The sequence below is a fragment of the Desmodus rotundus genome, chromosome 13 (genome assembly GCF_022682495.2).
Source record: "Desmodus rotundus isolate HL8 chromosome 13, HLdesRot8A.1, whole genome shotgun sequence".
In the NCBI taxonomy this organism is placed as follows: Eukaryota; Metazoa; Chordata; class Mammalia; order Chiroptera; family Phyllostomidae; genus Desmodus; species Desmodus rotundus.
The window spans coordinates 90,405,741-90,420,062 of NC_071399.1; the positions used below are offsets into that span (position 1 = coordinate 90,405,741).

Consider the following 14,322-nt stretch of genomic DNA (forward strand, 5'->3'; position numbering starts at 1 on the left):
ATTTGAGGTAAGTGTATTATTACCATACTGTGAGGAGGCCAAGGTCATTTCCTGAGCTGCTTGCAGAGCTGGTGTTTGAACCCGCGTCTGTGCCTGTACCTGTGCAGAGCCCGCACTCTTCCCAGCACCGACAGGCTCTCTGCGCAGGAGCTCCCTGCCAGGCACAGGCGTCCGCCTTAAGCAGGGTATTTAAATCACGTTCCTCAGCAGAGCCCTTGATTCTCTTGCAGAGGCGAGGGACAGCCCCTTGCAAGTCTGCAGCTCACTCCCAGTCCCTGGCTTTGGCCAGGGCCATTCTCTTTTGCCTGCGGGGTATGTTGGATTTCCAGCCGGGTTTTCCTTTACGGGCGGAAAAAGTGCCCTATTGCTAAACATAGTTTGAGAATCACAGGCCCTAAGGTCTCTCTGAGCTCTCACACTCCTTGGAAGCTCAGTTACAACCCACAGCAGCCCTAGAACTACTTTCCGCGTTCACCAGCTGCTTAGCTGCGGGAGAACAGCCTCCAAGGCCCACATCACGGTGCCCGGAACACCTGGGGTTTGGGGGATGTCACTGGCATCATCCCATCGTCCTTTGTAGTGTTGTGCCAGGGGTCAGACTTCTCAATCGTCTGTGACCCCTGGCGCAAGCTTCAACCTGACCTTGGAGATGCCTCTACCCTCAGTGGGCGTCCAAGTTCTTCAGGAACTGGCCTGTTTCACCCAAGAATCTGACTCCGGTTGAGGCTGGGGGTCACGAGGCTCATCGTGGACATCCTGAGGCTTCCTTTGCCTTTTCTGAGTCAGCTAGGCCATTCCCGGCCCCTGACCTTGATGGAGGGACTTCGTGGTTGGCTATTGCCGGTTCCCAAATTGATCCAAATGTAGGGCTGTTGTAGTGTTGACTCCGGTTGAGAGAAATCTCTGATTTATGAAACATGAAAAGTATTAGAAAGTAGGTACTTACTTGGTTCACTAGGGAGATTTTTCTATTCGATTTTAAAACGTAGCTCTTTGAGGAGCGAGGTTCTTCCTTAATTTAACAGGCGTGCCCTCTGTGCGAGAGAAGAGAGCCTAGACTGGACATGCGCTTTGTTGTCCAGCTGCCCGTCCTTCACGGTCACCATCACTGCCGGAGAAAATGCGGCAGAGGCTTAAGGGCAGCAGCTCTGTCCATGGGGCAGACATGTCGGTGGTCCTGGCCCCCCTCTCTCCCCTCTCCCACCCACCACCTGCCTGGGAAGCAGAGGCCGGGCATCCTCTGTGGAAGGTGGAAGGTGTTCATTGTGTGTCCACAGGGAGAGGGCACTCGGTGTCTCAGCTCCTGCTCCAGCCAAATTGAATTACAACTAGAATCCTGAAGGATATTCAGGTGCTAACGATGATCCCATCGGTACGGGTGGAATTGTGGCTGAAGGACCATCGCCATTCCTGTGCTAGGGTATTTTAGATTTAAAAAAAAAAAAAACCACTTTGTAAGCATACTGACTTTCCAAATTAAAGTATTTAAATAAGTTGAATGTATTCTAAGTTCCTTGGAATTCAGACTTGGTCACACTCAGAACACCTGTCCACTAGACCTTTGCCAGCTCCGTCCACATTTCGGTTTGTGTCCGTAGAGTTCGGGAAACCAGAGCCGACCGTGAGTGGTCAGCTGTGGCCGGTGAGGGAACCCGGTCGTCCTCTGGCGGCTGTGATTTCTGCCCCTGGTAATGAGCATTGGCGGCCACACTGACCTCTAGGGACTCTGAGTATATTCACTGTTTCTCACTGCCTGGCAGTAATTACTGGCGCTTTGTAAATACGCGGTGGTGTTTTGCCTCTTTAAATTTCCCTCTTTTTTAGTATTTTCCTATTTTAATTTTAAAGGAGAAAATAGTGTAATCTCGACACCCCGCTCATTAAGACTGAAATTTGGGAAGCACAGGGGCCCACAGACTCCCGGGTTCCCCAGCAGCTGTGGGGGGTTCCCATCGTAGCTCCTTGCGGAGAACGGAGGCTCCTGGTGGACTCGGAGAGCGGCTCTCTGGGCCGCAGCGGCCCGTGCTCCCCGCAGGAGGACAGTCCCCGACCCATGCCTTTTCCTTTAGGGATCACGGTGTAATTCAGACAGGTCACTGTGGACTGTGAGTGTAGGCCTGGCCCGAGTGTTAGTCTGAATGAAGCCCACGTCAGGGACATCACGACATTGCTTCTGGGAGCAGAAGAGCGGTGTGCCTTGCCCACCTGCTGAATGGGTGCCCCGCACACTGCAGAGGCGGGCAGACTCAGGTTCTATGATGGAGCTGCTGTGGCGCGGGCCAGACGTGTTCCATAGGGCTTGGGCGGATTATTGAAACGTACGCTGCAGGTAGAAGGATTTGCGTTTGACCTGGACATACCACGTTTGTGAAAATCACGTTTTAGCTGGTGGATGCCTTTTGTCTTATGTCTACTTTGCCCGGATTTCACTGGCGAAGCACAGCGTTGCAATAGAAAATTCATATTGCAATGGAACACTTCTCTTAGCTCTCTCTCCATCTGTTAATCTCTGACTGGCATCTTTCTCCCAGTGAAATCTTTCTCGTCTGTGCGTAGATGTTTTAATGCTTGGGGAAATAATAGCGGTAGCTTGATTCTTCCAAATCTGGGAAGAGACAGTCTCAGTAGGTACAACGTGATTTATTGTCTTAAAAAATCCTTTGTTGCTATCTCTACCTTTATAAGTTCAAATAAGTTGAGAATGTTTTCAGTCTCCTTCAGCCCACATAATATTATAGTATTCCTCCTCACCTGAGGCATCAGAGGACACAAGCAAGACAAAAATCTCTACCTTGAAATCGTTGCTCTGATTTGTATCTACTTAGCAATGAAGCTAAAACACAGGGCAATATTGCATCAAAGTATGTCATAAAATATATACTATCTATATTTTAAATGCTTTGCCTAATTTACAAACAAAGCTGCCTTTATGAACTCTGTCACAAATATCTTCAGTACTTGTTTCACTTGGACACAAAACCACAACTGCCTTCATTCTGACGTAGCAACTGTCATCAGTGTCAATTTTAAGCTATTGTTGTGCCTGGTTCAGGAATTCAGTGTCATACAACTGTTTGCTTCTCGGCAGCGGTGGACATCTGGAGGTGAAATCGACAGGCTGAGCTGCTCATTTTTGCGTTTAGTTGGTAAAGAGCTCCGCCTCCTTACACGGTGACTCTAAAGTAGGCAAAACCTGAGTGGAAATCTCGCCCCCCGCCCCCAATGCCTGTTTCATGGTGAAGAAATTCACAAGATAACCCTTCGTGGGAGTGTGCTTTCATGCTGATCTCATCTCTAATAAGTCTCCTTGATGGTGATGTGTCCTTGCAAAACCATGACACTTAATGTACTATTGACACATGTAGAGATCTAATTAGAACTAGCATTCCCTGGGGCTTCTCAGTAATCCTAGGGGGAAAATAACTGAAATGGGTGTATTATATTCTTCATAAACCAGGGTGGGGAAAAATGCATTAAGAGGATAGTGAGGAAAGGTGAAGGTGAGGATTAAACTTCAAAGTTTGTATATATATGTTTTTGTTAGTAAGGTTAAGACCAAAATTTCCCAAGTGAAAAACTGATTTGATGCCATCAGCGAGCACACGATACCCCTTGAATATTAAAACTGCTGAATGCCAGAATGATGGATAAATTGCAGAACGTTCTCTTCCTTCCTAGGGAGGTTGGGGGTGAGGGATCTCTTTGTCCTGTTCGCACAAAACACGTTGGGCATGCTACTGTTCCTTTGGAATGAGGTTTAAAAATCTGTGATGGCGGAACAGGTTTCACCTGCTTGCAATAAGCGGCTACTGTTGCCATTTGCTAGTAACCAGAAATGTGTGCTTCTTTCCAGCTGCTCCGCGTGTTTTTAACGGTGTGCACTGTCTCTTTCTGTCCTAACGGCTGCCCTCGGAATAGGCCGACCTCTGCTCTCCGGGTGATATCCTGCACTTGGACTTCCGTCACATTCGAAAGACTGTTGACACTCTGCTGGCCCTCGGGGAGACACCCCCACAACCAACTCCTGCCCTCCGCGCCAGGGACCTTCTAAGCCTCTTTCTTGTCCACATTCTCTGTGTAGTGCTGATCTATGTCACCTACCGCTGCAGTGCCCTGTCCGCATAGCGGCCTAAGCGCTCTGCTCTCACTCTGGCCCCGGGGGCCCTCCTCCACCTGCGCCTCTGCCTCGCAAACTCCCATCCCTGCTAGCTCTTTAGTAGCCTGTCCAGTGTGGAAGCCGAACATTCACAAACCAGATTTTCCAAAAGCACAAGCTCGATAGAGTGCCGTCCCCATTAGGTAACTTACTGAAGATCAAGGACGACAGTGTATTCATACCTCACGCTACCTCATGCTTCCTCATCCACGCAGTGCCAGCGGTTCCTCCTCTCCCTCCCGGTGGAATTCACCGCCGTGGGGGGCGTGCAAGAAGCTTCCAGAGCAGGAGCAAAGGGGAATGTGAAAATTGTTCCTTTGCAGTGTTTTAAGTTGAATCCAGCCTAATTCGGGACTGGGCAATTGAGCTGCAGAGGGACCCCTTGCCTCTTGCAGGGGAGACAAAAACCCAGCATTTTGGCCCAATTTGGTCCCCACAAATCTTTAATAAAAGCACAACTGACCAAGTCGGAAAATACCATGTGGAGGATGACCGATTTGCTGGCCATTCAGTGGAATACCTCGCTGTTTCCTCCAATGGCAGCTGCGAGGGGATCCAGGGAGGGGTGCTGCGCACTTCTGCCCTGAGCCAGCCTGGTGCCCTGCTGCCTGAGCCAAAGCTGCCCGCCTGCCCGGCAGAAGGGATACCAGGGAAGGGAGAGGCCGTCTCTGTTAGAGCGCCCCCTGGAGGATTTGCTTGCACACCAACTCCCATATATCTTTGCTTCTTGTTAGCCTCTCTCTGTAGGCTCTTAGAAAAGCGCTTTGCAGAAGAGAGTTCTATTTTTAAATACTGTAATAGGTCATTTTGGCTTTTGCTACACCCCATCATCACAACAGGTCCAGAATAGGATGGATTTGACTGTATTTATTTTCAAATAAAGCCGTGAGTCATGGAACATTCTCTGTCCTGGGGCTTGAGTTATGGTGGCAGGAGCTAATAATAAGATTGCTCTTATTTTGGAAGTATAACATCTCTAGTGAATTGAAATTCTAATTTAACCTTTGTTAGCAAGCTGCTTTTATTTTTAAGTAAGCTTAAAGGATTATATATTGATTGCCAATATATCTGCTGCAGGGCCATCTGATCAGCTTGTAATTAAAAGATAAAACCAATAGAATATTATCTAGGCCAAGATATTCCTGGTTCTGGGGTATCTTTTTCTAATATGAGAAGGCCCTACCCCAGGGTTATCACAATCTCCCCTATTTTTCAGTCTGCATCTGTTGCTAAATACTGTTCATTAAACTGGGGAGCTGATGGAGTTAACTCCCTCAAGATAAAGTCCTAGTTTCCTGAGATGCAAGGGGCCTTCCCAGATGGCTACAAAGACGATAATTTTATTTTCATGAACATTTCCATGAATCCCGGAGAGTATATTCATAAAGATTCCTTGCTGCTAGGTCAGCTCAGAGTTCCTTCCTAACAGGAGGCATTCTTTACGTGGTAATGTCTTGAGTTAACTGAGCCTCTTCCTTCGGATTTTGTGTTGATCGGTGAGACACAGGGTGTGTGGAAGTTACGGAATGAACCTCAGCTGTGTGAACATGTACTGAATTGCCTTCGGTGCTCTCTTGTACTCGTGAGTCTGTAACAAAATAAAGTCCCTTTGTACAATGTCTGACAAGCCCCCTGCGCCGCAAGTTGCCTAATAAACACATTTCGGGTGGCTCTTCCGAGTGTTTCTCAGCCCATTGTTGCATGTATCTGTGCAAAGCCAGAGCAGCGCTCGGCCTTTCCGCCCAGCCCTGCGGGGTGTCCGGGCCACTGGTTGGTGGTTTCTTTTTCCTGGGGGTGGCCAAGGGGGAGAAGAGAGACGCCTCCGAGGGGCCCCCTGAAAGGAAATGTTATCAATAAAAACCGAGTAGACCGAATACGCGAGAGCAGATTTACTGTGGTTCTGTGTCGACTTGCTACTGTTCCCTAGCTTAGTGCCGCTCCTCTCGGGGTCTGTTGGGTGGTGGTTTTTCATGCGGTGGTCCAGCAGCTAGCAGAACACAATGAGTCTAGCCCTTTAGGCAGTACTTCGGACGAACTGTCTTGCCCCTTATCAAGCCGTTTGTTTCTGTGCGGCATATTAAGCCCGTCCGTGGTGCTTCCCCAAGCTGTCCGTGCACCTGCCCCTGTGCCGGCGCGATGCTGCCATCGCCGTGTGCCTGGGGGACTGGGCCACCTCTTTGTCACCGAGAGGTGGTCAGGGATGGAGCTGTGGGTGTACGTATGCATACTAAATCTCCCTTCCTCGGACAAGAACGAGCATTTTTTCCAGCATATCCTTCCCAGGCCTGATAAGAAAAACCAAGTATTTATTTACACTTTCTGTCTGAAATAGAAAGTTCTCTTCGCCAGGTGGCACATCCCCTCTTAGTGCCAGGATTTCCACGATGCGTGACGACTAGTTCCTCTTAGTTCCCTCAGTGTGTGGGTTTGTGGTTTGGACCCAGCTTACTGTCCTCAGGGAGAGACGCTGACCAAATGGGGTGGGCGCGGGGCAGTGTGTGGGGTGGGGGGTGTTCTGCAGAACTCAGAAGGAAGGTAGGAATTTCTTCCGCGAGGGCGGATGAGTGAAGGTCTGCCGATGCCCTCGTGAGTGGGAAGTTATGACCCACACCTGCCCCGTCAGGGACAAAAGGTGTTTCACCTCCAGGGGATGGACCATGGGTTACAATTTCAGGAGCCTGAAATGAGTTCGGATTACGGGAAGAAGATTTTAGTATGATTTTATTGAGATTTTTTTTTTCTTTAAATGAGGCTTCAGATTTTGAAATTAGTTCTCAATAAGCAATCAGGCGTATAGATTGGGTGCTTTTTCCCCTCTGATTGCCAGGGCCCAGCTAGTTCTGCGGCTTCTTTACCACAGTTTGGTTCACGCCGGTGTTCCCTGCTCCATCCCTCAAGCACCGAAGGAGCGTTGTGTGTGTGTGGCCCACGGCAGGCCGTGGCTGTGCAGCAGTGACCGGGACAGGTGGCCATGTCCTCAGAAAGCTGCAGCCTGGCCTGGGAATCAGCGAGCTGCTTTCAGCGAAGTGCTCAGTAGTAAGTGTTTGAGGTGTTGCGGGCCAGGCCGGCTCTGCTCTGACTACTGACGATGTGCAAGGGAACGGGAGGGGCTGCACTTCAACAAAACTCCATTTATAGGACCAGGCTGTGGGCTGGGTTGGCGGCAGGCCGGAGTTTTCGGACCGTGCGTAGTGGGCCCAGCAGACCAATACAGAGGGATGCAGCGTGGGATGAGGACTGTGGTGGGTCAGGCACACGACTCTGGACCTGACCGTGATGGGGGTGTGGGCAGGGGGTCTGCGGACCCCCCTGGAGCCATGATATTTACCCTGAGACCTAGGAGAGGTGTGGGAATAGCCAGGGGGCAGGGGTGCGGGTAGGGAGGTGAGGGGGGGCCTGGAAGGCAGCCTGGTGGGGAGGCAGGGAAGCGGATGAACAGAAAGGAGATGTCTCTGGCTGAGAGCGTTTGGCGTGGTCTCCTGGGGCAGAGCAGGAACGGGAAGTTCTCTGACGTCAAAACACTGTAGACCATTACGTGTCAGGGTTCAGCCAACTTAGCGCCAGGAATTCACACTTTACCAGCAGACGGAACAAGCTGAGATGGGCTGGCGGCAAGGAGGTGGCTTTGCCCAGCAGTTGGCCTGGGAGGCGGGTGGGCAGCTGTTGGGGATTGCGGCAGACAACAGAGAGAGGAGAGTCAGGCAGTGACAGTGGAGGTGGGCTGCCTGCTCCTGGGATGCTTTTCCTGCCAGGACAAGCTGTCTGTCCCTCCGTGTGACAGCCGGGTGGCAGAGCTAATGCCTTCCACCGAGCTGAGGGTTCTTGGGTCCCCCCCACCTGCTGTCAGATGTGCCAGGTCTTGCCTGGATAGCACTCTGAGGGGCCAGAGCCCCTCCTGTCTCGTGGGCACAAAACAAGACACACTCATTGTTGATCACGGTCGTCCGGGGAAGCAGCATGATGTCCGGGAGGAGCCTCGACTCCAATCAGAGACGTACGTGCAAATCCTGGTCCCAGTGCTTACCAGCTGCGTGTCCTCAGCAAAGCTACTTAAATCAGCTCTCTCCGTCTCAGTTCCCCTGTCGGTAAAGTGAAGGTATTGTGTCTGTCTTAGAAGGCGCCCTGAAGAAAGAAGCAAAGCACACCGGTGTGTGGATGCCAGGCGCGCAGGGCGTACCCAGGAGGTCTACGCTGCTTTTTGTCTTTCTGGTCCACCTGCCTTGGGCAGCCCTGTGTGCCGGGGTCCTGAGTGGGGTGGGAGAGGGGGTGTAAGCCAACCCCACAGGTTTCACCACTGGCGACAGAGGACAGAGCATGTGCTCCTCACAGGGTCTCGGACGCATTCTTTTCAGGCAGGAGAGTATTTTATGACTGTTCTGCACTTTAAAAAGAAAACGCAACGAAAGAAGCTCATGGCCACATTAGAACAGCGTGCTTCCAGAGTCCATCCGGCTTCTCTAACATTGAAATGTAAATGCTGGTCAAGTCCATGTAGTTCAAGTCCAGTATGCACGAGGGGCGGCCCTTCTCTGTGCTCCCTCATCCAGCTGTGGGTCTACAGCAGTCCCTCCCGGACCCCAGCCTCTGGCTCACTCCTGGAAGCCCTGCCCGTGGCGGGACAGTGTGAGGAGAGAGCCAGACCTGCCCTGCTGTGTGCGGGTGTCTGTGATCTCGCTCGGGTCCTTTTGGCACCTGTGGCCCTGTCAGAGTAACCCAGGGCACCTGCGGGCTCCTCCAGGGGGCCTGAGGGAAAGGAAGGCATGAGGGAGGCATGGGCACCTTTTTCCATCTTCTGTCTGCTCCTCGTCGCCAGCCGTAAGGGCTGACTGGCTAGGCTCCTGGACTCCGCACCTGGCTCAGGTGTGGGACACGTGGACGGTGAGAAATAAATGCTGGTTGGAGAAATTAAGGCCTGGGAGAGGTGGCGATCTTAAGCTACTCACTCTGTTCTGTCTCCAAAGTCCTATTAGTAGGAGGCCGCAGCCTCAGTGCTTGCCCACCCCTGCCTCCACGGAGCGCTCAGTCTGCCCAGCCGTGACCGCCAGTGCAGACCCTCTGCAGACCCCTCCTCTGCAGCAGCCGCTGCTCGTCAGTGGGACCGGGGTGGTCACCAGGGGAGACCTGTCCCCTCTCAAGCAGGACCCAGGATAGGACTCAGGAAGGCCATGGCGTGTGCACACTCGGCCCACGGGAAGTGTTAGCACTAAGTAGCTCAGGGACGTTCAGGACAGAACCTATGGAGATGCCTGGGCGAGACCCTCGTTTTCAAATTTCTATGTGTTCCTCGTCCGATGTGCTGTCAGTCCCTCACTGTGCTTCTGACTGACTGACTGAGCTTATGTGTCGTATACGACCCTTGTAATTTGATGCAAACACTTTTTTACAGTTGTTTTTATCTTTTAATTAATGTAGGGGTTTTGACACATGGGAGCTTTAAACTTTTAAGCAATCAATTGTTTCTATCCTTTTCCTCGTGGTTTTTCTTATATTGCTTTTTTAGCTTAGAAAATCCTTCCCGATATTTTTATGAGAGAAAATACTGGATGCTCATCTTTATTTTATTAGGAGAGGCAGTTATTGTTTTTAGAACAATTCTTTAACTCATTTTCAGATTGATTTTCCCATAAAGGGAAGATTTTACTTTTTCCCCAAGTAATGCCTCGCACTGGGAGCGTGATTACTGGCCATTTATAACTTCCTGCCGAACCAGATGCTGACTCGGGGTTATAAGAATGAGAAAGACACGCCCCTGCCCTGGTGGAGCCAACCTTGGCAATGACATGTGAGCTGCAGGTGACCTCACCAGCCTGTGGCGTCAGGAAGGGACACACCCTGACCTCTGGCTGTGGCCGAGGAGGAAGCCCACTGCTGCCCACCGTGGCCCAGGGCGCAGTGTCTCACTCACAGTTCAGGTTGACATCTGGCCACTCTGACTCCACAGGCCAGCAGCCTCGACTCGCCTGCCCGCCTACTATGCTGCTGGCGATGAGAAAATTCCTTGTGCTCTAAATAGCCAGTGGTCTTACAGTAACGTATGGCTGCTTCTTAAGACCTAGAGGTAGTCTGAGATGCTCTGAATTTCCCGCAAGTTCAAGAAGGAGTTTGCGGTAAGGGCGGTAAGATGGTTGAGACAGTGTAGGAAAACTGACCTATTGAGGCAGAGCAACAAGTTATTGGGGGTGTCATGTCCCTGGAAGATGTATTTCAAGACCAGAAGGCCCGTATCCATAGTAGTTTATGGGGAGTCCTACCATGAAGGCACCAGAAAGGTCTGGTTTCTCAAGCAAGAGTCGCATGCAGAGGAGGCATCTGTCCAGAGACCCGATTTGTTCCTGCTCAGCGCTGTCTCCACCTCCTGGGCAGGGGCAGGTCCCTTGTCACTCCTTCCTGAAGAAAGGCGATCATGGGGCCGTGGAGCGCACCCTGTCCTCCGGTGGACCAGAGGCAGCGTTTGCTGGGGCATCTTTCCTGAGCCAAGCAGACACATCCTGGAAGGCAGCTTCCTCCTTCCCAGAGCTGAGCGACAAAGGTGTAAAGTTACTTTGTCCTGTTATTTTACACAGTTTGGTTGAGCATGCAGGGGTCTGTATGCAAGGAATGGGCTTGTGCGAATCGTTTTCCTTGAGGTGTGTGTGCTGGACATTTCCCAAGAGCAAAAGCACAGTGTGAGAACGTAGCCGGCCGCCTGTGTCTTTCACCTCTGTGTGAAAGAGACTCAGAGAGAGGCTGCCGAACACTTACTTGCAAGGCTGCTCGTGAGCTCTGAAGACCAATCCATCAGCACACCTCCATTCTGGAGATCACACGAAGCACAATGAATTGAACCCAAGCTTCTGCTCAGTAGAACAGTGTGTGGTCTGTATAAATGAGTACTTGAGTTGCTGTAAAACATGTGAAAGGCTATTTGCAATTTTGCTCTACAAGAATGCAAGCCAGCCGTGGCTGGTGTGGCTCAGCGGAGTGTTGGCCTGCAAAACAAAGGGTCACTAGTTCGATTCCCAATCAGGGCACACGCCTGGGTTGCAGGCCAGGTCCCCAGTAGGGGGCGCACAAGAGGCAACCACGCGTTGATGTTTCTCTCCCTCTCTTGCTCCCTTCCCCTCTGTCTAAAAATAAATAAATAAAATCTTTAAAAAAACAACAAGATTACAAGCTAGTGTGACCTTGATGAGTGGTGTCCAGTGGACTGGGTGTATCTCAGTTCTTGGTGTAAAGGTTTTTTAAATGTTCAGGTCAGCACCTTTCTGGAACCACTCTTAATGGAGTAAAATTGTTGTCATTTTCCCTTTGTAATGGGCTGAAAGCAAGGGAGGGACCACCGTCTGCTGGGACCAGGCAGACATGTGCCAGAACTCGCTTAGCCTCCATCAGTGCCCTTGGCCAGATGGTGTGACGACGGGCCGGTTGTCTACAAACTGACGTGTGTTCTTTCTTCTAGGATAAGCTGTGTCTGCCCCATCACATCCTCGAGGAGAAAGGCCTGGTCAAAGTAGGCGTCACTGTGCAAGCGTTGCTAGATGTGACTGTCACGAAGGCCCTATTCACCTGAAACCAGCACCCGACCTTCGGACCTGCTGGAGCCCTCCTCCCATCGGAGATCCGGAACTCTGCTCTCGGCCCCGCCCCCGCGCCCCCTCCCCCCATTTCCTGTGCTCCATGTCTGTAGCTGCATTTAAGGGAGGGCCTAAGAGATTTCCTACCTTTCAGAACTGACCTCCGACACCAACATGTGACAGGTATTTCTCTCGAAGCCAGTGAGGCATCTGGTCATGAAGAACTGAACAGCCCATCAAGGCCTTTCACAGCCTCCTGCATCCCTCCCGCCTTCACCCACGGCCATTACCAAAACACCACGCACAACTGTTCTGCAGCAAGATGCACTTGTTTTACTAAAGCCAAACTCATTGTGTATTGAATGGGGGGAGGGGGGCTCAATCGTTTTTCACCACCAAATTTTTCAAGACGTTTCTTGAGACCATTGCCTTTAAAAAAAAAAAAAAAACGAAAAACTATTTTCAACATACAAAATATTTATATAAATATTATTTATTAGTGAATGGTTATTCATCCTTTGGATGCAAATTGTAAATTAGGAAACTATTTTATTACTGCTTTTTTGTGGTTAAACACTTTATTTTAATATTATAAATATTGAGTTATTTTCTATCCTCTTTGGTGTGCAGTAGTCCGGGGTCTCAGTAATCATGTTTTCTGGTATATGTGACTCAGAAAAAAAAAAAAAATTCAGCAAAACGCAGGTGCTTCTGTGTCAAGAACTGTTTTCTGGGGAGCTGTTGCTCCCGCTTGGGTTTATGTAACATTGGTCTTATTTATATTTCTGCATTCCATCCAGGTGCCTACGTTCCCACTGCCCTGTAGTCCTCTGACACAATACACTGACCGAAACCCAGAGAGCACCCCAAAGTGATTTGTAAATAGCTGTGATGGGGAGAAAAAAAAAGAGACATTATTAAACTTGAAGATAAAATGTGAACAATTATTTTTTGGGATTCATACTTATTTTGCTATACACAGAACATTCACATTTTAACACAAGGAAGTCCTACGTGTTAGCTTTGTGTGTCTTGAAGTATCATTTTGCACTGCAACTTGGGTCATTAAAGAAGTCTAGCACCAAAGGCAGATCTTAAGGAAGTGGGGCAGGAAAGCGGAGAGTATACTAAGTTTTTCGTTTAACCAAAAAGCGTGTGAAGGGCAGTTTCTGCTGAGAGGGAACCAGAGTTCCTTCCCTAAGACACCAGAGACCTGGATCAGGAAACCAGCACTTCCCGCAACTGCCAGTTTTAAAAGAGGGAACGATTTCGAGATGCTCATTTTATGGTCGGTCACCCAGTCGGTGGCTTTCGGAGTTGCCCGCAAAACACTGCAAGATTCACGGTCTCCAGGGGGGAAACTCTAGAAGTGAGTCAGTGAATTGGGGAGGTGGCTGCACGCCACCCCGAGGTGAGCTTAGCAGAAGGTTCAGCAAGTGGCGTGTGCGAGGCTGCGTGGTCTAGGAGGGAGCGAGTTCAAACGACAGGTGACCGGGAGAGAGCCCGCAAAGGAAAGGCGCCCGTGTGGGTGTGAGACTCCCACTCGCTTTCGGGCAGGTCCCTGCACGGGCCTTCACCCCGCAGTTGTGGGTCCCCCCCCAGTCCGCCCCCTTTCACGGCCTCATGAGCACGCGTGAGTGCAGTGGCACAGCAGCCGCGGCCACGCACGGGGCGGGGCAGGAGGGTGACTGAGGATAGTGGTTGAATTGGCAGCTTTCTGTTACTTCCTATTAAATGTACTGTGCACTTTAACCTAACTTAAGATGTATTTTAATGTTTTCCTGTACTGCACAAATACCCGTTGTCCAATAGCATGATGACGTAGAGATGTGTTGAACCAAGAGCGTATTCCACGTAAGCGTGTTCCAAGGGTGGTTACGGAAATAGGGATTTTGATTGCTGCACCTTGACGGGCATTCAGAATGCAGGGTCCTGGAATTTTTTGTTGTCGTTTCTACATGTATATATGGCAACATGAAGCTCTGTAATCCTTGTTGTGAGAGATTTCTTTTTCAAAATTAAAATTTTTCTTTGGACATTAACGTTCAGTATTTTCTTGACGTTGTCTGTATGACGCAAATGGCTTTTATATTTTGTAAAACAGCATTCTTCCTTCCAAGTGCGGCCCTTGTGGTAGTGAAGTCGCCTTTAAGATCCCTGTGCCCTGTTGGACGTGCGATAAAACGCGTGTGACCGGCTGACAGCGCCACCCGTGGGCAGAATGCGTGCAGTGCAGATAAGCCTCCCTTTCCTTATTTCAGCCATTAAAACTTTGAATTTAAACCATTTTCTGATCGACTTAACCCATGTGAGGCAAAGGTTGGCACTGGTCACAAAAGAAGTCTTAGGGGGTCTTTCTTGAAATGGATGACAGCTTTGGGGGGTATAGAAGCCGTTGGAGGGGGTAACAGTGGAAAGAAGGGGTAGGGTCGTGAGGGAACATGTATAAAGGACCCACGGACAAAGACAACGGGGTGGGGAGGATTGAATGTGGGAGGTGGGGGTGGGTGGGGCAGGGGAGAGTAATGGGGGGAAAATGGGGACATAATGGAACAATTAAAAAAAATCTTCACTGTACAGAGCTCTTTTTCTTTACAAAGGAATTATCCCCAA

The 14,322-nt window shown here is 50.2% G+C and overlaps 1 protein-coding gene across 3 annotated transcripts in view; it reads left to right on the forward strand.

The window, feature by feature from the left end:
* LRCH1 (leucine rich repeats and calponin homology domain containing 1) overlaps positions 1–13,760 on the forward strand; it is a 154,439-nt gene extending 140,679 nt beyond the window's left edge. For 2 of the 3 annotated variants that reach the window (XM_053916316.2, XM_053916315.2), the window contains one exon: positions 11,595–13,760. In XM_053916316.2, coding sequence (XP_053772291.1) covers positions 11,595–11,705 — 111 coding nt within the window. In that variant the 3' untranslated portion in view covers positions 11,706–13,760. Of the gene's footprint in view, positions 1–3,918; positions 7,485–11,594 lie in introns of those variants that run through there. The other variant, XM_024568455.4, reaches the window with a different exon arrangement.
* Positions 13,761–14,322: the final 562 nt, after the last annotated feature.